Source organism: Polypterus senegalus, chromosome 9 (genome assembly GCF_016835505.1).
Source record: "Polypterus senegalus isolate Bchr_013 chromosome 9, ASM1683550v1, whole genome shotgun sequence".
NCBI lineage: Eukaryota > Metazoa > Chordata > Cladistia > Polypteriformes > Polypteridae > Polypterus > Polypterus senegalus.
Genome location: NC_053162.1, coordinates 11,049,518 through 11,074,782, shown reverse-complemented (window position 1 = coordinate 11,074,782; position 25,265 = coordinate 11,049,518). Strand labels below are relative to the sequence as shown.

General features: G+C 41.6%; 1 protein-coding gene across 2 annotated transcripts in view; it reads left to right on the top strand.

Moving 5' to 3' along the window:
* Window positions 1-25,265, top strand: part of adgrd2 (adhesion G protein-coupled receptor D2) — a 452,918-nt gene that overhangs the window by 93,193 nt on the left and 334,460 nt on the right. For both annotated transcript variants that reach the window (XM_039762694.1, XM_039762695.1), the window contains exon 8: window positions 7,843-8,121. In XM_039762694.1, the coding sequence (XP_039618628.1) occupies window positions 7,843-8,121 (279 nt within the window). The remainder of the gene's footprint in view (window positions 1-7,842; window positions 8,122-25,265) is intronic.

Sequence of the window (25,265 nt, the reverse complement as noted above, 5' to 3'; positions counted from 1 at the left end):
AGGCTCTGCTTCCTCATTGGAAGGCATGTTAGTGGGATTGAGGAGGTCTTCGAAGTACTCCTCCCACCGACCCACAACGTCCCGAAGTCAGGTCAGCAGCGCACCATCCCCACCATATACGGTGTTGACACTGCACTGCTTCCCCCTCCTGAGACGCCGGACGGTGGACCAGAATCTCCTCGGCCGTCCGAAAGTCGTTCTCCATGGCCTCCAAACTCCTCCCATGCCCGAGTTTTTGCCTTAGCAACAACCGAAGCCGCGTTCCCGCGACTCTGCCAGCCGTTCTCAGCAGACCCTCACAACACGTTTGGGCCTACCAGGTCTGACCGGCATCTTCCCCCACCATCGAAGCCAACTCACCACCAGGTGGTGATCAGTTGACAGCTCCGCCTCTCTTCACCCGAGTGTCCAAGACATATGGCCGCAAGTCTGACGACACGACCACAAAGTCGATCATCGCCCTGAGGCCTAGGGTGTCCTGGTGCCAAGTGCACATATGAACACCCTTATGCTTGAACATGGTGTTTGTTATGGACAATCCATGACGAGCACAGAAGTCCAATAACAAAACACCGCTCGGGTTCAGATCGGGGGGGCCATTCCTCCCAATCACGCCCTTCCAGGTCTCACTGTCATTGCCCATGTGAGCATTGAAGTCTCCCAGCAAAACGAGGGAATCCCCAGAAGGTATGCCCTCTAGCAACCCCTCCAGAGACTCCAAAAAGGGTGGATACTCCAAACTGCTGTTCGGGTGCATACGCACAAACAACAGTCAGGACCCTTCCCCACCCGGCGGAGGGAGGCCACCCTCTCGCCCACCGGGTAAACCCCAATGCACAGGCTCCGAGTCGGGGGGCAATAAGTATGCCCTCACCTGCTCGGCGCCTCACCGGGGCAACTCCAGAGTGGTAGAGAGTCCAGCCCCTCTCAAGGAGATTGGTTCTAGAGTCCAAGCTGTGCGTCGAGGCGAGTCCGACTATATCTAGCCGGAACCTCTCGACCTCGCGACTAGCTCAGGCTCCTTCCCCTTCAGAGAGGTGACATTCCACGTCCCAAGAGCCAGTTTCTGTAGCCGAGGATCAGACCGCCAAGGTCCCCGCCTTCGGCCACCACCCAACTCACACTGCACCCAACCTCCTTGACCCCTCCCATAGGTGGTCAGCCCATGGGGAGGAGGACCCACATTACCTCTTTGGGCTGTGCCCGGCCGAGCCCCATGGGTGCAGGCCCGCCACCAGGCGCCGCCTGAGCCCCACCTCCAGGCCTGGCTCCACAGGGGCCCCAGTGACCCGCGTCCGGGCAAGGGAAAACGTTGTCCACAGTTTTTATTTTTCATTGGAGGTTTATTGAACCGCTCTTTGTCTCATCCCTCACCTAGGACCAGTTTGCCTTGGTGGCCTACCAGGCATAAAGCCCCGGACAACATAGCTCCTAGGATCATTGGGACACACAAACCCCTCCACCACGATAAGGTGACGGTTCAAGGAGGAGCTTATAAGAGTTTCATTTAATAAAAACCCTTTATTCATTGACAAACCTGTGTCTTAGCCTGTGTGTGTGGGGAGTATGGGGAGTTGTAGTTGACCAAAACTGGTTCCCAGTAAAATTCCATATTGATTATAAAATATTACTGTTCACTTTTAAATCTTTGCATAGTCCTGAACCTCAGTATTTGAGTGACCTTCTAATACCTTATAATCCTCGCTCTTCTTTCAGTTTCAAGCAAGCAGGATATTTTGTAGTCCCGAGAATAAAGAAAGCCAAAGCTGAAAAAATAATGCATTCACTTCTAAAGCAGAGGAGCAGCTTTCCTCTAGACGTACGAGATGAAGACGCTCTTTCAGTGTTCAGGTCCAGGCTATAAAACATATTTGATTAGTCAGGATTAAAAGTAAAGATTGAAAATTCACAATGATATCAACACTCCTCTTTGACTTGTCTCCCTTGTTTATGAGTTGCTACTGCATTGTGGTAGTTTTATTGTATTGTTTGATGTGTGTAAATAAAGTAGACACGCATTTTATTAATTCATCGATCCAATTGTGTGCCCAAATTTATCAGTCGTCTCAGGGTAAGAAAACAGTCCTCAAAAATATCAGAGTAACGCCAGTTCTGGCTGCTGAACTAGGCATGACCTCCAAAGAGAGAGTCCGCTTAAAGAATATTATAAGCAAAGTGAAACGTTCCCTAGAAGCACAATCATGATGGCGTTTTTAAAGCGATTCCCCGTTTCTTGGGTTAATGTAGTGTTGTTGACCGCCACCTTATTTTCTTTTACAATGCCTGTCTATTCCTTGTGGTCTTTAAATGTGAACGGCTGCAGAGATTTAGTGAAAAGAACGGCGCTATTTGAGTACTTAGCGCAAAAAAGAATTAACGTGGCTTTCCTTCAAGAGACCCATACTGACGAGGCTAATCAGTCTGACTGGCACAGAGAGTGGCCAGGGGTGGCACATCTTAGTCATGGCTCAAATCTCAGTGCAGGTGTTGCCATCCTATTTTCTAAAAGTTTTGTACCTGACAGTGCGGTTTCTACTGAGTTAATCCAGGGGAGGCTACTGAAGGTAGAAGCGCAGCTGGGGGAGAAGAAGTGGGTGTTCATTAACGTTTACGCCCCAAATGTAGGTCTGTCATCACCAATAATAATCTAATTGATATTTGAAGAGAATTTTATCCGGGGGTCCGGCAGTATACGTGGGTGAAGGGTTTAGCTGGGCTGCTGTCTATGGCTCAACTTGACCGGTTTTACATCCAGAAACATCACAGGAACCTCATAGCTAACTGCTCCATTCTTCCAACTGGCTTATCTGATCACTGTCTTGTTTTCCTTCAAATCTCTTTTCTCTCTGCTCATTCTGTTAAATCCTACTGGCACTTTAATAATAATCTACTGAAAGACCCCCACTTCATCAACTGTTTCAAATACTTCTGGACACAATGGAGATACAAAAAGAAGAACTTCTCTTCATTGAGGCAATGGTGGGATTGCTCAAAAATTACGCGTATTGTGTCAACAATACACCGAGCACACCACCAGGGATGTGAATGCGGCCATTTCTGAGCTGGAGAAGGATATCGAGGAACTTCATTCAGTTTTATGTAATAACTTTGACGGCAGCACTTTTGAGTCCCTTAAAACAAAGAAACAATTATTGATGGACCTTATAGACAAGAGAGTCACTGGCGCACTCGTCCGCTCAAGAATGCAGTCGCTCACCCAGATGGACGCTCACACACATTTTTTTTTTAAACTGGAAAAAACAATTGGCCAAAGTAAGACCATTAACTTTTTAAAAAATGACAAAGGTCAAGACCTGCTGGAGTCTGAAGCCCTTCGATCCTGGGCACACCAATTTTACCAGCGACTGTTTTCTGCGGACATTGCAGTGGTGCCTTTAGAGTCGTCAATTTTTCTCCAGGACTTACCTCAGGTTCCAGATGGAGAGAAGACTTCATGGAATCTACGATCTCTCTAGATGAGTTGACCACAGCTTTGAATGGGCTGAACATTGGGAAGTCCCCAGGAATTGACGGTTTGCCTGTTGAGTTTTTTAAAGCTTTTTGGTGTCACCTTGGCGCTGATCTGGCAGAGGTTTTCTGTGAAAGTCTGCAAGTGGGTGAACTGCCCCTTTCCTGTCGCAGAGCAGTTATCACACTACTCCCAAAGAAAGGAGACCTCACGGAGCTAAAGAACTGGCGCCCAGTAAGCCTGCTGTGTGCGGATTACAAAATCTTCTCCAAGGCCCTGGCTAACCGGTTAGGAAGAGTCATGGCGTGTATTGTGAACCCCGAGCAGACATACTGTGTCCCCAACAGGTGTATTCTGGACAACATCTTCCTGGTTCGGGATGTGATTGATGCTGCCAGGCTCTTTGGGTTTGATGCTGGTCTTTTATCACTGGATCAGGAGAAGGCGTTTGACAGGGTGGACCACAATTACCTTTTAGCAGTGCTGAAGGCCTTTGGCTTTGGACCTTCATTCATTAAACACATTGGACTTTTATATCACAACGTTTTTAGTGTCGTGAAACTCAATGGAACACTAACCGCCCCTTCAAGGTAACCAGAGGGATACGTCAGGGCTGCTCTCTGTCCGGTATGCTCTTCTCGCTCTCCATCGAGCCGCTACTACAACAACTTCGCATCCGCCTTCAAGGTCTGAACATCCCTCAGTGCCCGAATTTACAGCTCAAGGTGGTCGCGTATGCGGATGATTTGACTGTGTTCATCTGTCATCATGGAGACATCACGGCGCTGAAACATTGCCTGGATGAATTTGAGAAACTGTCATCGGCAAAAATTAACTGGGACAAAAGTACCGCATTTTTAATTGGCAACTGGAGGGATGGAGACCCACCGGGCCTACCTGGTGGCCTTAAGTGGAACAGGAGAGTCTTCAGATACCTGGGGGTGTTTTTAGGACAAGGAGGAGTAGCTGAGGAAAACTGGGCAGACTGGGTGGAAAAGTTCAAGCCAGACTGAAGAAGTGGAAATACCTTCAAAAGGAGATCTCCTGTCGAGGCAGGGTCCTCATTATTAATAACTTAATAGCCTCCATGTTCTGGCATAAGTTACAGTGTATAGACCCCCCAATATCTGTCATCAAGAACATCCAGGCAATACTTTTAGATTTCTTTTGGGATGGCCTACATTGGGTGAAGCGCAGTGTCCTGTATCTGCCTGTAGAAGAGGCGGTCAGGGACTCATTGACTTGGTGAGCAAGATGGAGGCCCTTAGGTTGCAGGCGTTACATCGGCTCTTATACGGCCCTGAGCACCTACTGTGGAGACAGCTGGCCTTTGCCTTATTTCATGGGGTAAGGAGTTTAAATTTTGCTCAACATTATTTTTTATTACACTCTGCCATCGTTGTTGGGTCTGACCTGCTGGAATTTTATAAATCTGCACTTCAGGTTTGGCACAGAAAGTTCAGGAGGACCAGGCTAAATCTGGAAAGTATTTTTTGGTTCTTGGAAGAACCTTTAGTCTGGAATCCTGTTTTGGACTGTCTGTTATTGTTTTCTGGATCATTTGTATCAATTCTGTTAAACAAAAGAATTTTAAAAATAAGACATTTAATTGATACAAATATGAGGTACTGGCACACCTCTGCCCACCTAGCGACTGTCCTGGTGATCAGATCAGTACGCCTGGTTGACATTTTTCTTAGTCAAGTACAAACAGCACTGCGGAGGTCAGGAGCGAGTTCACTGTGTGACGAGTACTTCACAGGTGAGGGGACACCAGAGGCAGAGATGACATCACCCACCATCATTGTAAGACCACACGTCACTGACCACACTGACAGACCTGGACACCTTCTCAGATTTGGGACTCTGGTCGAGAAAGACTTTGAACTCTTTAACAAAAAAGAACTTTATAAACTGTGTGTCAAAGTGACATTTTATAACCAACTGAAAGAGTTGCCAGATACTTTGTGGAGGAAAGAACTGCAGGTCTCTGAGAACATCACACCTTCATGGAGAGCTTTTTATAAACTCCCGTTACAGAAAAGACTTGGGGATCTGCAGTGGAGGATAATGCACTCAGCCTTAGCCACAAACTCATTTCTGAATATAATTAACGCTTCAGAGACTGACCAGTGCCCGTTCTGTGACACAGGGAGACCATCTTTCATCTGTTCATTCACTGTGAACGGCTGAGGTCTTTGTTCATGTTCTTGGATTTTATTCTTAGTGGTTTTGGTTTTGGTCTCTCAAAAATTAACTTTATCTTTGGTATTAACTATAATCAAAAAATAGGAATAAGTCTGTTCTTGGGAATTTCCTCTTAGGACAGGCCAAGTTCGCAATCCTAAAAACAAGGAGGAATAAAGAGAGAAACCTCATGGGGACTGACGCTCTGCTGCTGTTCAAAGTTTTAATTAAGAGTCGACTGAAACTTGAATTCATGTACCATAAACTAACAGACAATTTAGAAACGTTCAGCAACATGTGGGGGACACGACAGGTACTGTGTGCTGTGGAGGGGGGTGAACTGGTGATCAACTGGGAATGAAAAGTATTGGTGGGCATCAACAATATGCTCTAATTAATGTGCGGAGTAGGAGGAGTGTAAAGGGGGGGCAGTGGTAGTCTTTGTATTATAATGAATTGTTAACTTTTTGTTTATATTATTTAAGTGCGGAGTAGGAGGAGTGTAAAGGGGGAGCAGTGGTGGTTGTCTGATACAGACTTTTTTGTTAATATCCTGAATATTGGGATTGTTTGTCTTATGACTGTATATTGTTAATGTTCATAATAAAGGTCATTTAAAAAATAAATAATATCTATCTATCTATCTATCTATCTATCTATCTATCTATCTATCTATCTATCTATCTATCTATCTGTTATATAGTGCCTTTCATATTTATCTATCTATCTATCTATCTATCATATAGTGCCTTTCATTTCAATTCTAAAACTAACAAGCAGCCAGAAACAGAATCGAACTTATTTGCCCCGACCAAAAAACGGGCAGCAATATTCTAGACCAACTGTAACCTCCTTATCAGGATTTTGCTGATCCTAGATTACAAATTGCAGTAATCAAGCTGAGAAAAGATGAAGGCAGGAGTAACTTTCTCAAAATTCCCAGGAGAATAAAAATCAGGAGTGGTCTTCCCTCAACTTTCTCATATCCTCAGATATGGGGGTGGATATTTGAGGAGTAAACCAGAAAACAATGATTATATTTTTATATTACTAGGGGGCTCTGCCCCCTGCTCGCTTTGCTCAGCCTCCCCCAGATTCAGATTGGTTTTTTTTTTCTGTAATTTGCTTGAACATTCCGGTTGATTTTGCAAATCAGATGGTTGTGGCGAGCGCCCTCTTCTACGCGGTGGTGTGCTGGGGAGGCGGCATAAAGAAGAGGGACACCTCACGCCTGGACAAACTGGTGAGGAAGGCAGGCTCTATTGTAGGCATGGAGCTGGACAGTTTGACATCCGTGGCAGAGCGACGGGCGCTGAGCAGACTCCTGTCAATCATGGAGAATCCACTGAACAGGATCATCTCCAGACAGAGGAGCAGCTTCACTGACAGACAGCTGTCACCGTCCTGCTCCACTGACAGACTGAGGAGACTCCACACTATCAGACTCTTTAGTTACACCCGGGGGGTAAACGTTAACATTATACAAAGTTATTGTCTGTTATACCTGCATTGTTATCTCTCTTTAATTTAATATTGTTCTTTATCAGTATGCTGCTGCTGGAGTATGTGAATTTCCCGTTGGGATTAATAAAGTATCTATCTATCTATCTATCTATCTATCTATCTATCTATCTATCTATCTATCTATCTATCTATCTATCTATCTATCTATCTATCTATCTACTTACTGAAAGGGTTCAAATGTAATCTAGCAGCCACAGTCGAGCTCCACAGTCCTAGTTGGTGTTACTCAATTATGGTGACCTCCTCTTTTAGTCATTTTTGGACAAAAGTGTCTGCTAAGCAAACAAATGTAAATGTGAAACTTTATCAGATTTCCAAAGAATCTACAAGACGCCTTCATGATTGCCATAACATTGTGATGTCAGTCATTCTCAGACATGCTCTCCTGTTCCTTGTGTAGGACTCTTCCTAACTTCTGCTCCATGCCAGCTCGTATTCTTATCCTAATCAGACTTCGTGTGTAATTCCGAGGAGTAACTCTGAGATGCTTGATAAATCGAGGCAGCGGTCTAAGAATATGTAGTTTGTTACCACCTTGTGGGTTTCAGGCCCGGAAATCTGTAAAGCTGCTTTGTGACTATACTCATTTATAAAATGCCCTTTATAAATCAAATTTGATTTGAACTGCTGAATTATTTCTAAAGAATACTCCTTTCTTTCAGATCGCCCTCGGACTCTCCTCAACTTCCCCAAAGAACTTAACCACATTAGAAGCACAGCAAGTCCTTCAATATACAAAGCAAGCCCTTGAGAGAGTCAATGGAAGTTTGGCCCCGTCAGATTTGCTCACGTTGGTACAGTTCCTAACTTACGTGTCTGATATGGATTTTGACGAGAATGAAACCATGGAGACGGTGGACGGTCTTGGGCAAAGCTTCATTGAAGTGGCCGGTGAGATCTTTGAAGAGAAGCACGTGCACAGATGGACGGAGATCAGTCAGGTAAGGAAAGCACCCTGAATTACAAAATGAATAAATACTGAACATTAGATATGTAAAGTTATATTTTTTACACACTTTAAACTTGGTAATCTCATACCTGCATTGCTGCTCCAAGCCAGTCTGGGGCCCTAAGCAGAATCCTCTTGGGCTCTCAATCTCCCTGAACCCACTACATTGGTATTTATTATTACACCTTTAATTTGAACATAATAAATAAAGAAGCTCACATCACTTATCCATAACTTTTTTGATATGTTTCCTTTATAAATGAAGGACTAATTAATAATAATAATAATAATAATACGTAATAATAACAATGGTCCAGGGTAGCAATGTGCCGTTACTCTTTGCTATTTGATACAGCCACTTGTGAAGAAGAAAGAAAGAAAGAAAGAAAGAAAGAAAGAAAGAAAGAAAGAAAGAAAGAAAGAAAGAAAAGTGTTATATGAATAAAATAAAATTTATTAAACATGGTGTTGTTTGTACGGGCCAACAAAAAGTTGTTCTGAAAATTTCCTTATTTCAGTATTCACTATAATGGGATTTGACCTGTGTGTATTGTGACGGGCGGCCGAAGCGCATGCCCTGCCGGGACGCGACTGCTGCATATGTTCCGGGGGAGCAGCCATGGACAGCTCAATACCTCTCCCCGGGATGCTTGGTGGCAGCCTCCCTGGCCGACGGTGATTTCCCAACCTCCCGAAGGGCTACATGGGAGATGTAGTCCTCCACAGCCTAGTTGGGAGCTGAGGTGGCCACTAGGGGGAGCTGCCTGGATTCCACAGCCCGGCTGGACAAATCTTCAGCCTCACCCGGAAGTGCAATTGGGACCAGGTGGTCAAGCACCTGGAACACTCCCGGGTGGGCTATAAAAGGGTCCAGCCACCACCACTCAGGAGCCAGAGTTGGGAGGAGGAGGATTAAGCTTGAGGAGGAGTGGTGGTAGAAGAAGAGAGAACTGCGTTTTAGGTCTTTGTTTTGTGCTTTGGGACTGTGTTGGGCTGTGGGACACGGGGAAGACGTGCCCCATGGCTGAAGAGAAAATAAAAAGGAATTTATATGTGCCTCCGTGTCCATCTGTGTCGGGTCAGGCGCCCATATAGCGCCTTTTTGTTACAGTATTCATTATACAGGGTGGCGCAGAAACAGAAAATTTTCAATTGACGTTCGTTCAGTACATGAGTGAACAGATTACAAAATACATTTAATGATGAAATGTATTGTACAGAATATGCAATTAATGAAGTTAATCAATATTCATTCACTATTTGTTTTATGTTTTGAAGAAAACATCATGAAGGTGTTGTCCATTTCTCTGTACACGTTCTGACAGCCCGTTGTGGAAATTCTGCATTGCTTGATGTAACATGTCAAGAGGAATGCCAGTGATTTCCTACTCAATCCTCCTTGGTTGCAGGACGTGTGCGATACACTTGGCATTTAAAATGTCCCAACAGATAAAAAATCACAAACAGTGAGTTCTGGGGATCTCGGAGGCCGAGGAATGTCACCGTTACATGAAATGACGCACCTTCCAAACAATCGTTGAATAGCTGCCAGTGACTGTCGGGCAGTATGTGAAGGCGCTCCACCTGGGGACTTCTCTTTTAAGACTGAACCTGTTCCTTCAAAATTACGCACCAATGCTGTAATCGCATGAGCAGACGGGACACGATCGTGATGTTCTAAATGGTAATGATGCTGAAATTCCCTTTGTGTGGCAGTCACACTATCACCATTCTTATAAAAGGCTTTCACAGCCAACGCTCGTTGCTCACCACGCCACTGCTCCATTCTAACTCAGACATGCTCTCCTGTTCCTTGTGTAGGACTCTTCCTAACAGAAGATTTAGTGAAACTTCAAAGCAAACAGTCCACATGAGAATAAAGAAAAGGGTTGCTACACACATAGAATAAAAGGCCAAAAAAATTTGAAAATATTTTATTCTCTAAACTTATTTTTTCCTGTCAAACTTAAGTTGTTTCTGTACTTAAAGATGCTTCACAACACCTTCAGTACGCCATAAACCAGGGATCCTCAATCAGGGTCCTGGAGGGCCACAGTGGTTGTAATTTTTGCTCCAGCCCAATTGCTTAATAAGAAGCCCTTATTGCTCAAGTAACACTACTGCTTCACTTTAGTGGTCTCACTTGTTAAGATTTTGGACCCTTATTGCTTATTTTAGTCTCGAACAGCAGTATTCTCAGCTTTTAATGGCTCCTAATTAGCAATAACATGCAGATGCTACTGTGAATTTCCTCTTGGGATTAAAAAAGTATCCTATCTATCTATCTATCTATCTATCTATCTATCTATCTATCTATCTATCTATCTATCTATCTATCTATTATATAGTGCCTTTCACATCTATCTATCTATCTATCTATCTATCTATCTATCTATCTATCTATTTATTATATATTGCCTTCATCTATCTATCTATCTATCTATCTATCTATCTATCTATCTATCTATCTATCTATCATATATTGCCTTTCACATCTATCTATCTATCTATCTATCTATCTATCTATCTATCTATCTATCTATCTATCTATCTATCTATCTATCTATCTATCTATCTATCTATCTAGTTCATTTCATATCTATCTATCTATCTATCTATCTATCTATCTATCTATCTATCTATCTATCTATCTATCTATCTATCTATCTATCTATCTAGTTCATTTCATATCTATCTATCTATCTATCTATCTATCTATTGTAACAAAGGCTCTATATAGGCGCCTGACCCGGCACAGATGGACACAGAGGCACGTATAAAAAAGCACAAAGACTTTATTTTCTTCGGCTCTGGGACATGTCTTCTCTGTGCCACACAGCTCAAACACAGTCCCCAAAACACAAGCACAAAACAGTTCTCTTCCTTCCTTTACCACAACTCCTCCTCAAGCTTTGTCACCTTCCTCCCAACTCTGGCTCTTCGAGTGGTGGTGGCTGGGCCCTTTTATAGCCCACCCTGAAGCGTTCCAGGTGATTAACCACCTGGTCCTAATTGCACTTCTGGGTGGGGCTAAAGACTCGTCCAGCCGGGCTGTGGGAAGCAGACAGGCCCCCCTAGTGGCCACCCCGGGCCCCAACCAAGTTGTGGAGGACTCCATCTCCCATGGAGCCCTGCGGGTGGTTTGGGGAATCACCGTCGGCCAGGGAGGTTGCTACCAAGCATCCGGGGAGAGGTATTGAACTGCCCATGGCGGCTTCCCCAGAACATAAGCAGCAGGGGAGTCCTTCACACTATCTATCATATATTACCTTTTCTATCTATCTATCTATCTAAATGACAAAAGAGAGCAGCATTTCTCCATTTAGTGTATTTCTGTTTACACCTCTGTGTGTGTTTATCATGCACTATTGGGTTTAATTAAATACTTGGAAGGAAAGTGAAGGACTGAGAATTACTCCTCCATTTTAGACTTCAGATCATTTGGATGATATCCTTAGAAAGGGGAAGAAAATCGAGGATATGAGAATGAGCTGACGCAGTGTTAAAGCACTAACAAGCCATAAAATGAAATTATTGGCAAGAATTGCTTTCTAATTAAACAACCGGGTTAGAAGAAAAACCTGCAGCCATTGCGGCCCTCCAGGACTGGGATTGAGGACCCCTGGTCTAAACGTACGGAACTGCATGTTCAATAGAGCATACTATTGGGCATGTTTACGTTTATCGGTACGTTTATTCATATTTAAAATGCGAAAAAACTTGGCGAAATCACAATAAACAACCACGCACCAACTCTGCAGACTGGCACAAATGCCACCTTCGAGCAGTTCCGATCGCTTTGTTTACAAGTTAGTATGGCAAGTTACATATCAAAATGCTCGGCTGCTCATTGGCTGTAAGTTTTGAGTGTCAGTCACAGTGTCCAATCAAACTGGTAGATTCTACCAGAGTTTCGAGTCGTACGTCATCATTCAGCTGTCTGTGACACTCGTTGGTTATACGAGATGCCAGTCAACCCCAGACCCGTCGTAATTGGCCAACTTAGGTGTCGATCAGAAGCTAACACTTCCGTGTAACATGCTGTAGCATGGTTATCGCCGACAGAAACAAATTACGTCTGATATGATCAATAGAAATGAAAAAAAATTACGTAGCTAGTCTCAAGTTATGAAACGTTTTCTGGAGTTTTTGTCCCTTTGAGGATATATCGTGTGTTTTGGACCTTATCGTTTTACTGGATTATATTCGCTGGAGCCTTACGGACAGAATGGGATCAATACTGCTCGGAAATATTGATGTTTGACTTGCAGGGGGTCTTCAAAGGTAGGGAAAGTCAACTCTTAAAAGTATGTACTTTTCTGTAAAAAAGGCTTTAGTGTCAGTGCTGTGGTTGTTGTGTGTCAAAATGGTTTATATCATCGGTAAGACGAGACTTTGAAGTTTCATTTGATGGGTAGTATGTCGAGATGCATGGCAGATGGGCATGCACACATTACTGTAACGTTTTTAAAACGCTGTTATGTCCCGGGACCGGTACGGGTGCGCGTTAAAAAGCTCTTTACTTCTTCTTCTGTACTTAAAGATTCTTAACTTCTTCTAAACTTAAGGATTCTTAACTTCTTCTTTACTTAAAGATTCTTAGCTTCTTCTTCTGTACGCTTTAAACGTACAGTGCACCACTTAAATTAAGTGCGTTTGTCTTACATGTTACTTAATACACACAAAAGGCACGTAGGTATGATTTAAAACCATGTGCCCTCTACACCTTACAGATGGCAAGGCTGGTCACTGAGAACTGAGAATAATGTTTAGTCAGAGCTGTTAGAAATGGCTAGAATATACCAATTCAATTCTACTTATGGGGGTTATAGGATCCTCCCATAGATTATGCATTGTCATTTAGTAAAACATTTATGAATCTTATATTAACTAGAAAATGGCTCTTACAGCACATGACCTGCATTGTGAGAGAGTATCAGTTACACCATTACGGCCATGTAACGCCATTACCCAAGGATGATCTGGCTCACGGGACCCTCATTGTTGAATGGCTGGGCCAGGCCAAGGGGACGCCCATATAACACCTGGCTCAGGCACACAGAGGGTCATTTCTGGGGGGAAGGGGAACTGGACTGGCCACATGTTTGCCTGGGGGAGGGGTTGCTAACCAGAATCCCGATCTGTTTCGTCATTGTGGTAGGTGCGGCAACACCAGTGACATGCGTTCAGGGGAGGCGAGAGAGGCACAGCCTCACCTGTCATCATGAAAAGTAAAAAAATACTAATGGTAACATAAAATAAATTTGTCCGCTGGTCTGTGCTATAAATTTGTTTTCCGTAGGATTCCAATTATTTTGGTCATTTTTATAGTCAAAATCGATGAATTGGTACATTTCCTGTTCAAATACAGTGGAGAAACGCGAGGTGCAGCAGCGACGAGCCTCACCTCACCTCAGACTACGCTCTCCATCACACACAAGGTTGATGTGAGAAATTGGCGCGTGCCTGTCTCTGTCTCTCTGTATGTCGCCAATATAATGTTTGCAGACACGTTTATTATACACCCTGACTTTCCAAAGTCTGGGTAGTATCTTTAATGAATGTGTGTGACATATTTAGTGTTGCTGACCCGCAGTGAAATGGCACACATTGAGGCAGACAGTACAGTGCCGCCCAGAACGGAGCGCATGTGAGCCCAACAGGTGCTCGTTGCTCCTGTTCTTCTTGGCGATAATCTCCATTGAGGCGGAGAGACTTTTAAAACTAAAGGAAAATAAGGAGAACTTTTACAAGAAAGTGACAGAAATTTTCGTGGAGGTGGATAGGCACATGGACTTCATTTACAAATAAAGGTAAGACCATAAAAGATTTTCAATTTTATAAAAGAAATGGGACCAGACTAAGAAAAAAAACAATCCGATATTTAAAAACTTAATGCTGACCTTAAATAAAATATTCTTTTGTTCTTCTTGTTAACCATTTATTGAACAGTCTGTATTAAAATTGATTAAAGCATCAGAATTAAAAGCTTTCAAAAACAACTAAATATTTCAATTAAGATTGAAATTGAAACCCGTTTTTTTTGTACACCACTCTATACTTTCATTTATATTGAATGAGTATGAATTGTGGAATTGCAACGGCAAATTTAGAACACATGGAGGAGCACATGCACTTTCTCCGCTCTCTCACCGCTATAAATGTAACGTTCCCCGTCCATCCATCCATTATCCAAACCACTATATCCTAACTACAAGGGCACGGGGTTCTGCTGGAGCCAATCCCAGCCAACACAGGGCACAAGGCAGGAAACAAACCCTGGGCAGGGCGCCAGCCCACCGCAGTGTAACATTCCTTCTTAGCCAAATATGAACCTCACTTGTCTGTGTGTGTAAAGAATGTCAATGAGATATGAAACATAACCTGTAGTCAATGTGCATGCTGGTTGACAGTTGAATAGTGAATAAGTGACTCTTTGGGGTTCATATATTTCATTGTAAATCTGACTTCTGAATGTGTCACAACCCATGAACCCCAACCCACGTCACTTGGCAATCCTCTGTATCAGTGCATGCACCCCAACCTGACCTGACCTGTAAAACCCTGGCTTAGACCCCAATATTCTCAATAGCTATCGGCAAATTAAAAAAGTCCAATTTATATCAAAAGTTCTTGAAAAGATAGCCGTCTCCCACCTTCAGTCCCTGCTTTCAAAAAAAAAAAACCCTTTGAACAGTTTCAATCCTAAACACAGCACAGAAACTGCTCTGGTCAAAATTACCAATGATCTTCCCTGGGCAGCTGACATGGGACTTTAAACAATTCTTGTACTTATTGATCTCAGCTCTGCATTTGATGCCATATCTGTTCCATCAGACACTTTTGAACCATCTAGCTCGTTTCAGAATCTGCAGCCTGTTTTTCTTCTTACCTCACTGAGAGGAGACAATTTGTTCAAGTGAAGGGTTTCTCAGTGAAGCACACAGGCACAACACAGTCCCGACAAGCACACTCCACCAGCACAAAACACTCCCTTCTGGCACCACCACTCCTCCCATCAAGGTTCGTCATCCTCCTCCCGACTCTGGCCACTGAGTGGTGGTTGCTGGCCCCTTTTATAGCTCACCCAACGACTTTATTCTCGTCATTTCCAAATGTAATCTTGTCGTTTATTTTGTCATTAAAGTAGAATGTCGTACACTTCATCTTAAAATCAATGTTTAATTCACTTGATTTTCTCAAACCGTTTTAACTAATGTTACATATTAAGAAAGAAAGTGTATGTCGGGAATAAAGACAACATGTCAACTTTATTCTCGACATTTCTAAATTTAATCTTGTCGTTTATTTTGTCATTAAGGTAGAACGTCGTACACTTTAACTTAAAATCAATGTTTAATTTACCTGTTTTTCTTAAACCCTGTCATAACTAATGTTACATATTAAAAAAGAAAGTGTATGTCGGGAATAAAGACAACATGTCAACTTTATTCTCGTCATTTCCCAATTTAATCTCATCGTTTATTTTGTCATTAAAGTAGAACGTCGCACATTTTAACTTAAAATCAATGTTTAATTTGCTTGATTTTCTCAAACCCCATCATAATGTTAAATATTAAAAAAACAAATATGTTGAGAATAAAGATGACATGTCGACTTTATTCTCGACATTTCCACTTTATTCTCATAGTTTATTTTTCATTAAAGTAGAACTTCGTACACTTCACCTTAAAATCAATGTTTACTTTACTTGATTTTCTCAAACCCTGTCATAACTAATGTAGCGTATTAAAAAAAAAAAACTGTATGTCGGGAATAAAGACGACATGTCGACTTTATTCTCGACATTTCCCAATTTAATCTCATCGTTTATTTTGTCATTAAAGTAGAACGTCGTACACTTTAACTTAAAATCAATGTTTAATTTGCTTGATTTTCTCAAACTCCATCATAATGTTAAATACTAAAAAAAAGTATGTTGAGAATAAAGATGACATGTCGACTTTATTCTCGACATTTCTAACTTTAATCTCATAGTTTATTTTGTCATTAAAGTAGAACGTCGGACACTTTAACTTAAAATCAATGTTTAATTTACTTGATTTTCTCAAACCCTGTCATAACTAATGTAGCGTATTAAAGAAAAAAAACTGTATGTCGGGAATAAAGACGACATGTCGACTTTATTCTCGACATTTCCAAATTTAATTTCATTGTTTATTTTGTCATTAAAGTATAGTAGAACGTCGTACACTTCATCTTAAAATCAATGTTTAATTCACTTGATTTTCTCAAACCCTGTCATAACTAATGTAGCGTATTAAAAAAAAACTGTATGTCGGGAATAAAGACGACATGTCGACTTTATTCTCGACATTTCTAAATTTAATCTCATCATTTATTTTGTTATTAAAGTAGAACGTCGTACACTTTCTCTTAAAATCAATGTTTAATTTGCTTGATTTTCTCAAACCCAATCATAATGTTAAATATTAAAAAAGAAAAGTATGTTGAGAATTAAGATGACATGTCAACTTTATTCTCGACATTTCCACTTTATTCTCATAGTTTATTTTTCATTAAAGTAGAACTTTGTACACTTAAATCAATGTTTAATTTACTTGATTTTCTCAAACCCTGTCATAACTAATGTAGCGTATTAAAAAAAAAAACTGTATGTCGGGAATAAAGACGACATGTCGACTTTATTCTCGACATTTCCCAATTTAATCTTTTCGTTTATTTTGTCATTAAAGTAGAACGTCGTACACTTTAACTTAAAATCAATGTTTAATTTGCTTGATTTTCTCAAACTCCATCATAATGTTAAATACTAAAAAAAAGTATGTTGAGAATAAAGATGACATGTCGACTTTATTCTCGACATTTCTAACTTTAATCTCATAGTTTATTTTGTCATTAAAGTAGAACGTCGGACACTTTAACTTAAAATCAATGTTTAATTTACTTGATTTTCTCAAACCCTGTCATAACTAATGTAGCGTATTAAAAAAAAAAACTGTATGTCGGGAATAAAGACAACATGTCGACTTTATTCTCGACATTTCCAAATTTAATTTCATTGTTTATTTTGTCATTAAAGTATAGTAGAACGTCGTACACTTCATCTTAAAATCAATGTTTAATTCACTTGATTTTCTCAAACCCTGTCATAACTAATGTAGCGTATTAAAAAACTGTATGTCGGGAATAAAGACGACATGTCGACTTTATTCTCGACATTTCTAAATTTAATCTCATCATTTATTTTGTTATTAAAGTAGAACGTCGTACACTTTCTCTTAAAATCAATGTTTAATTTGCTTGATTTTCTCAAACCCAATTATAATGTTAAATATTAAAAAAGAAAGTATGTTGAGAATAAAGATGACATGTCAACTTTATTCTCGACATTTCCACTTTATTCTCATAGTTTATTTTTCATTAAAGTAGAACTTTGTACACTTAAATCAATGTTTAATTTACTTGATTTTCTCAAACCCTGTCATAACTAATGTAGCGTATTAAAAAAAAAAACTGTATGTCGGGAATAAAGACGACATGTCGACTTTATTCTCGACATTTCCCAATTTAATCTCATCGTTTATTTTGTCATTAAAGTAGAACGTCGTACACTTTAACTTAAAATCAATGTTTAATTTGCTTGATTTTCTCAAACTCCATCATAATGTTAAATACTAAAAAAAAGTATGTTGAGAATAAAGATGACATGTCGACTTTATTCTCGACATTTCCAAATTTAATTTCGTTGTTTATTTTGTCATTAAAGTACAGTAGAACGTCCTACACTTCATCTTAAAATCAATGTTTAATTCACTTGATTTTCTCAAACCCTGTCATAACTAATGTTACATATTAAAAAAGAAAGTGTATGTCGGGAATAAAGACAAAAAGTTGACTTTATTCTCGACATTTCTAAATTTAATCTCATCATTTATTTTGTTATTAAAGTAGAACGTCGTACACTTTAACTTAAAATCAATGTTTAATTTTCTTGATTTTCTCAAACCCAATCATAATGTTAAATATAAAAAAAGAAAAGTATGTTGAGAATAAAGATGACATGTCAACTTTATTCTCGACATTTCCACTTTATTCTCATAGTTTATTTTTCATTAAAGTAGAACTTTGTACACTTAAATCAATGTTTAATTTACTTGATTTTCTCAAACCCTGTCATAACTAATGTAGCGTATTAGAAAAAAAAACTGTATGTCGGGAATAAAGACGACATGTCGACTTTATTCTCAACATTTCCAAATTTAATCTCGTCATTTATTTTGTTATTAAAGTCGAACGTCATACACTTCATTTTAAAATCAATGTTTAATTCACTTGTTTTTCTCAAACCTTGTCATAAATAAATGTGTATTTATCTGAACTTGTCACTACTTACTGTACAAACCTGAGTGCACACTGAGATCTCAAGATGTCGGCCTACTTTTGATCACAAAGATCCATTAAATAACAGCGGGAGGTCGAGCTTTTAGTTACAGGGCCTGAAGGTGTCCCTTGTTCCCTGTTAAATGAAGCCGATGTTTCTTTAAAGTGATACTGTAACTGGGAGAGGGGGTCAGGACTGACCTCAAGGGGCGTGGTTTCCTCCTTTGTCATCTTCTGTCTCGGTCAGCTGATTACACGGCGTGGAGGCAGCTTGAGACGGATTGTCTCTGTCCACGACTAGGCCCAAAATTGATTTAGGAGTCAAAGGTGTTAAACCGCGTTTACTTTCAGACCAGTCCCACCCCAGAATCACCGAAAAGGGTGGATTCGGAAGGGCCACCTGTAATAAACATAAGTTTAATATGTCACTGTGCTCTGTGCAAATCTATCTTAAAAATCTGCTTTTTTCTACTTACATGCACAGTTGACATGGAGCCTGATTTAGCACAGGGGTTCACCACATAGAACTTTTAGGTAAGTACTATAACATAAGACAGATTGAAACTGGAAAGTGTGCGGTCAGACTTTTACTTACAGGGTCCCAGAGGTGTGGAATGATCTGCCATGAGGCTTAAATATTTTACCCACAAGCTGAACTGTGAGCATAATGGACCGAGCATATCAATGACCACCAGTCCTTCAGGAACATCTGCTATGTTTTCAGCCACAACTCCGCATGCTACTCTTGAAAATTGTCAATTGAAGCCTAGTTAAAGGTTTAGAAATAAAAGACCACGTTAAAGTTAGAGGTGATCTGCTTTGCTTCAATGCTGGCATTACTTTAAAAAATGTTTTAAGGCAGCAGAAATGAGCATTTAAACACAATGCCAGTAACAAGCACAATGTATCTGCTAATGAACGCATTGTCCTTTGCTGCTCAGTTAGCCTCTTGCAGTACAAGAATTTAATGATCTGCTGTGAATAAATTCATCAATTTGCTAGCATTTCAAACCATAGAGATCTGAATACTTTAAATGTGATTTATGCAATATGTGCTGACCTGACTCGCTATGAATAACAATGCTCCTTCATAAATGCTCTAAAGAAGTGCCTGCTTTTGTATTGAAATGGTTAATTTGTCTGTAACAGATGCAGAAATATGACTGCTATTTACCTTTTTTTAAGTTTATACATTCCTCTTTCTTACGGCCTACAATTCAACTGTAGATTTGAATTAAATGCTTTCATGACCTTCACAGAGCAGTCTATTCAGCACGCTATAAGTGAAGTGACCGTGAAATTTAAATGAAAATATATACACTACTGGTCATAAGTTTTTATGGAAATAAACGCCGTTTAATGCCAATGTTTCAAGACATCAAGGCATAGAAGAAAGTAACAATGGCAAATAAACAAAGAATCAGTCAAGGGGTCATTAAGTGTACAAAATTGTATTCATATTTTTGATTCATCAAAGTTGCCCCCTTCCGCTGATATAACCGCCACAGTGTGGTAACCCTTTCGATTCAGAATGCCAGTCACCAGCTCTGCCTCCAGCAGAAGAACCCCAGACCATCATATTTCCTCCTGCATGTTTGACAGTTGGTGTCACACACTGAAGAACCATCCTGTCACCAACTCAATGGTGTATTAACACCCTGTGTGATGAACTGAAGATTTCAGATTTTCATTTATTAGTCTATAAGACTTTTTTCCAGTCTGCAGTCATCCACAGCTGGTACTTCAAGGCCCTATTGTGGCCTTTAAGGAATGGCTTTCTTCCTGCCACTTGCCCTGTCAAACCAGCAGCTCCAAGTCTCCTCTTCACAGTACAAACTGACACTTGCTTTTGTCAACCTGCACCGTTAAGCTGTTGTGCTGTGAGGCGCCTGTGATCACACAAGCTGGTGACCCTCAGAAACTTGTCTTCTGATTGGCTCTGCCACATCTCTTCCTCTCAGAGTTTCTTCCAGTTTTCCAACCTTTGGATCGTGTAGGACATCACTAGACTCACTAACACTTTAATTTCTTTTTTTGCAATTTCTCTAAGTGACCGGGGCGGCAGTACATACCTCCGGTGAGCCCAGAGAGTGATCTACAGATGCGCATGCATGACACATGGTCACCCCTTTTAATAAGTTCATACACAAAATTGAAATATTGCCACAGGTACAATGGAAAAAACCTCCATTGTTATAGCATCTTGCTATCTGAAAATAAGGCCTCATCGGGAGCTCTGTCTTTGGTGATTCTAGGTCGACTTCTGGTGTAATTCTTTGGGTTGCATCCATTTTAAGGGGTGTGGCACATCTGGGCGGAGTTTGTGGAGCACTAGGCAACCTCCTCAGGTTTTTAGATCTGAACTGAGACGTCATCTTTAGTGACAGCGCCCCCTTCTCAATCCAGGGTGGTAGTTCATACCTCAGGTGAGCTCAGAGAGTGATTCACTGATGTGCATGCATGACACGGCTCACCCCTTTTAATAAGTTCATACACAAAATCAAAATAGTGCTACAGGTACAACAGACAAAAGCTCCATCGCAATATCATCTTGCTATCTGAAAAAAAGGCTTCATCGGGAGCTCCGACCTCAGTGATGCTCGATGGAGTTCTAATGTAATTGTTTGTGTTTCATTGATTTTTAAGGCCACTATGCTGGAAGGGGGCGTGGTCAGTCTGGGCGGAGCATGTGTAGCGCTAGGCAACCTCCTCAGGTTTTTAGATCTGAACTGAGACAAATGAGAAGACATCTTTAGTGACAGTGCCCCACTTCTCATTCCAGGGTGACAGTGCATACCTCAGATGAGCCCAGACAGTGATCCACAGAGCGCCTTTGTGACACGGGTCACTCCATTTTATTAAGTTCATACACAAAATCAAAATAGTGCTACAGGTACAACAGACAAAAGCTCCATCGCAATATCATCTTGCTATCTGAAAAAAAGGCTTCATCGGGAGCTCCGTCCTCAGTGATGCTCGATGGAGTTCTGATGTAATTGTTTGCGTTTCATCGATTTTTTAAGGCCACTATGCTGGAAGGGGGCGTGGTCAGTCTGGGCGGAGCATGTGGAGCGCTAGGCAACCTCCTCAGGTTTTTAGATCTGAACTGAGACATCATCTTCAGTGACAGCACCCCCATCTCATCCCAGGGTGGTAGTGCATACCTCAGGTGAGCTCAGAGAGTGATTCACTGATGTGCATGCATGACACGGCTCACCCCTTTTAATAAGTTCATACACAAAATCAATATAGTGCTACAGGTACAACAGACAAAAGCTCCATCGCAATATCATCTTGCTATCTGAAAAAAAGGCTTCATCGGGAACTCCGTCTCTCAGTGATGCTCGGTGGAGTTCTGATGTAATTGTTTGCGTTTCATCGATTTTTAAGACCTCTATGCTGAAGGGGGCGTGGTCAGTCTGGGCGGAGCATGTAAGGCAACCTCCTCAGGTTTTTAGATCTGAACTGACTATGTGCTGGAGCCCAGACAGTGATCCACAGACGCGCCTTTGTGACACGGGTCACTCCATTTTATTAAGTTCATACACAAAATCAAAATAGTGCTACAGGTACAACAGACAAAAGCTCCATCGCAATATCATCTTGCTATCTGAAAATAAGGCTTCATCGGGAAGCTCCGTTCTCAGTGATGCTCGGTGGAGTTCTGATGTAATTGTTTGTGTTTCATTGATTTTTAAGGCCACTATGCTGGAAGGGGGCGTAGTCAGTCTGGGCGGAGCATGTGTAGCGCTAGGCAACCTCCTCAGCTTTTTAGATCTGAACTGAGACATCATCTTCAGTGACAGCGCCCCCATCTCAGTTCTTACACAAAATTGAAATATTGGCACAGGTGCAACAGACAAAAAGCTCTATCAATATAGCTTCTTGCTAGGCATCATCAGGAGCTACTTCTTAGGTGACGTTTGGTTGAATTCTGATGGCCTTTCTTTGGGTCTTGTCCATTTTTAATGGGTGTGGAGAGTCTGAGTAAAGTGTGGGGAGCACTCAATAGAGTTCAGCTGCAGATAGGACAGCCTGAATCCTCGAACAGATTCATCAACCTGAGACATTCTAATGCCCCTAACCCGATGCCCCTGTCAATTTGGCCTCCGCCCACTTTCCAATAGCCACTCCCCTGTTTTGCCGGGGTACTGACACGTATCTTACACCCACCTCTAACTTCCTGCTCTCAAACCAGTGGACTCAGTAGTTTTCAGGCCTGTTTATCTCCAGATTTATTAAACTTCTAAATCATCAACGCCTCTCAGTTCTGCATCCAAAGCAAAACCACAGAATGGATGTGTCTTTTCTTGTTGTTTATACAGTATGTGCATTTTCAGAAGTCACATTTTGTGTGTAAAAAAATAAAATGAATCAATTTTCTAGGTAAAGAAACACCTATTATTAAAAGTGTACACTGAATCTGATTAGTAAGTAATTTAATTGCACAGTTACATAAAAGGTAAAAATAAATGTGGCGTTTCTCACATGAATACAAAAAGGAGGCCTCACATTGTCCTGACTGCAGCTGGACACTCCTCGGAGCACTAGACAATCTCCTTAGGCTTTGGATCTGGACTGAGGCAAAAGATTATTAGTGACAGCACCCCCTATCATCCTAGGATGGTATTGCTTACCCTGTCAGTGATAGGAAGGTGGTCCTCAGGTACACATCCATGACACGGTTTCTGGTTGAAATAAAAATTCAGCATTATTAGCATGTTTTTTTCCGGGGGGAAAATATAATGCTAAGGAAGTTAAGCCTAAGCTGAGGAAGAACCTGAAATTAGACATAAGAAGTACACATATAGACACAGATTTGTTTAAACGGTCATTGAAACTGACTTAACATAAATGGAGGCCAGCAATAATGTCCATTAATTCATTCCTGAGCTTTAGGCCATTTGACACTTGGTCCTGGCAAAATGGTCTTCTTATAAATTCTCACATCTCCTACTCCCACATTGGTTCCTCATATTACAGCTTCCTTAGCCCAAACCATCCATCCATCCATTATCCAACCCGCTATATCCTAACTACAAGGCACAGGGGTCTGCTGGAGCCAACACAGGACACAAGGCAGGAAACAAACCCCGGGCAGGGCACTCACAAGCCAAGAACACACTAGGGACAATTTAGAATCGCCAATGCACCTAACCTGCATGTCTTTGGACTGTGGGAGGAAACCCACGCAGACACGGGGAGAACATGCAAACTCCACACACCCACTGTGCCACCGTGCCACCCTAGCCCAAACTCGATCCTTATTTTATAATTTTACATTTCTGGGGATCACATGACGCTCGGTGGTCACCATACCCCATATCATAAGCACAACAAAGAGCCACACAAACAAAAAGGTTTGGGGCAGCCACCCGTATATTGTTCCTGGCTGCAATGGATAATTGTTAGGTACAGATCTGTACAGGTTCGAGTCCACAACTGAACTGATTTGCTGGCACAAAGATGGCAGCTTTAAGGGGGAGAATGGAGGAAGTGACGTCAACACCGGGGCCGGAACCGGAAGTGTCTTCATTGAGGCCAAAGCTAGAAGTGACATCATCGGGGCCAGGTTGGCAAAGAGTTAGTGCTCTCCGCCACCACTTGGTCTGGCATGGAATTACTCATTCAGGCCCTTTAGCTGCCTCCCGTTCGCATGTGAGTGACACCTGCAATTACTCTGTTTTCACAAATTAACCTCAGCAATTTCTCATCAAAGCCTCAACATATCTTTCTTGCTTGTTGGTGTTACACGTGGACCGTTCAGGTCGTAAGTGGTGGCTCTGAGGCTAGGGATCTGCACTGGCAATTGGAAGGTTACCGGTTTGAATCCCATAAATGCCAAAAGGGACTCTGCTCTGTTGGACCCTTCAGCAAGGCCCTTAACCTGCAATTGCTGAGCGCTTTGAGAAGTGAGAAAAGCGCTATATAAATGTAAAGAATTATTACAATTATTATTATTAAGGATCACCCAGCATCTTTCTCATTCAAGCCCAATGAAGAAAGCCCAGAGGACTTTGTTTGAAGCTGGCATGGTGGCAGATAACTCTGAAGCAGTTTCGATTGTCGATCAATTGGAGGCCTTTGTGATTGGAGAAAAAATGACATTCTGAGTGCAACCTTGAATGGGCCAATACAGAGAATTTTTTTCCTGACCTTCATGCTGATGATATTGTCGAAATCAGAAACGAACAGAAGGAACTCTCGTCAATTTTTTATCCAGGTCCGTAGTCAAGTGGAGCATCATGATGCTGAGATACATTCCCTTCGTGCTGTGGCCCAGTCTCTTCCGTGAGAAACTTTACGAACAAGGAGATAGAGCAAGGTGGGGCCACATCAGAAGTACTGGAGTTCCACATAGTGTTGAGAGTTGGAACATCTCAGATTCTCCAGAAACAATGGCGCATTTGGCTTCCGTCCATTCTTAATTAAATAATGCAGGCACCTGCATTGTGAGGGAGCGTCTGTTACGGCACTACGGCCATGTGGCACGCTTTCCTGAAGGTGATTCGGCTCGCAGGATTCTCATTGTTGAGGAACCAAGTGGCTGGACCAGGCCAAGAGGTCGAGAGGTTTACTTCCCTCGGCAGTGACATTCATGTCTCTGGTGACTCTTCCTATGAAGTCAGTAGACAAGGGCCCCCAAAATCCAACCCCCAGTGCCTGCAGGTTTTCATTCTCACTCTTTTCTTAATTAGTGCACTGTTTTTGCTGCTAATTAACTTCTTTTAAATTCATTTTAATTTCAGCGCTCAATAGAGTTCAGCTGCA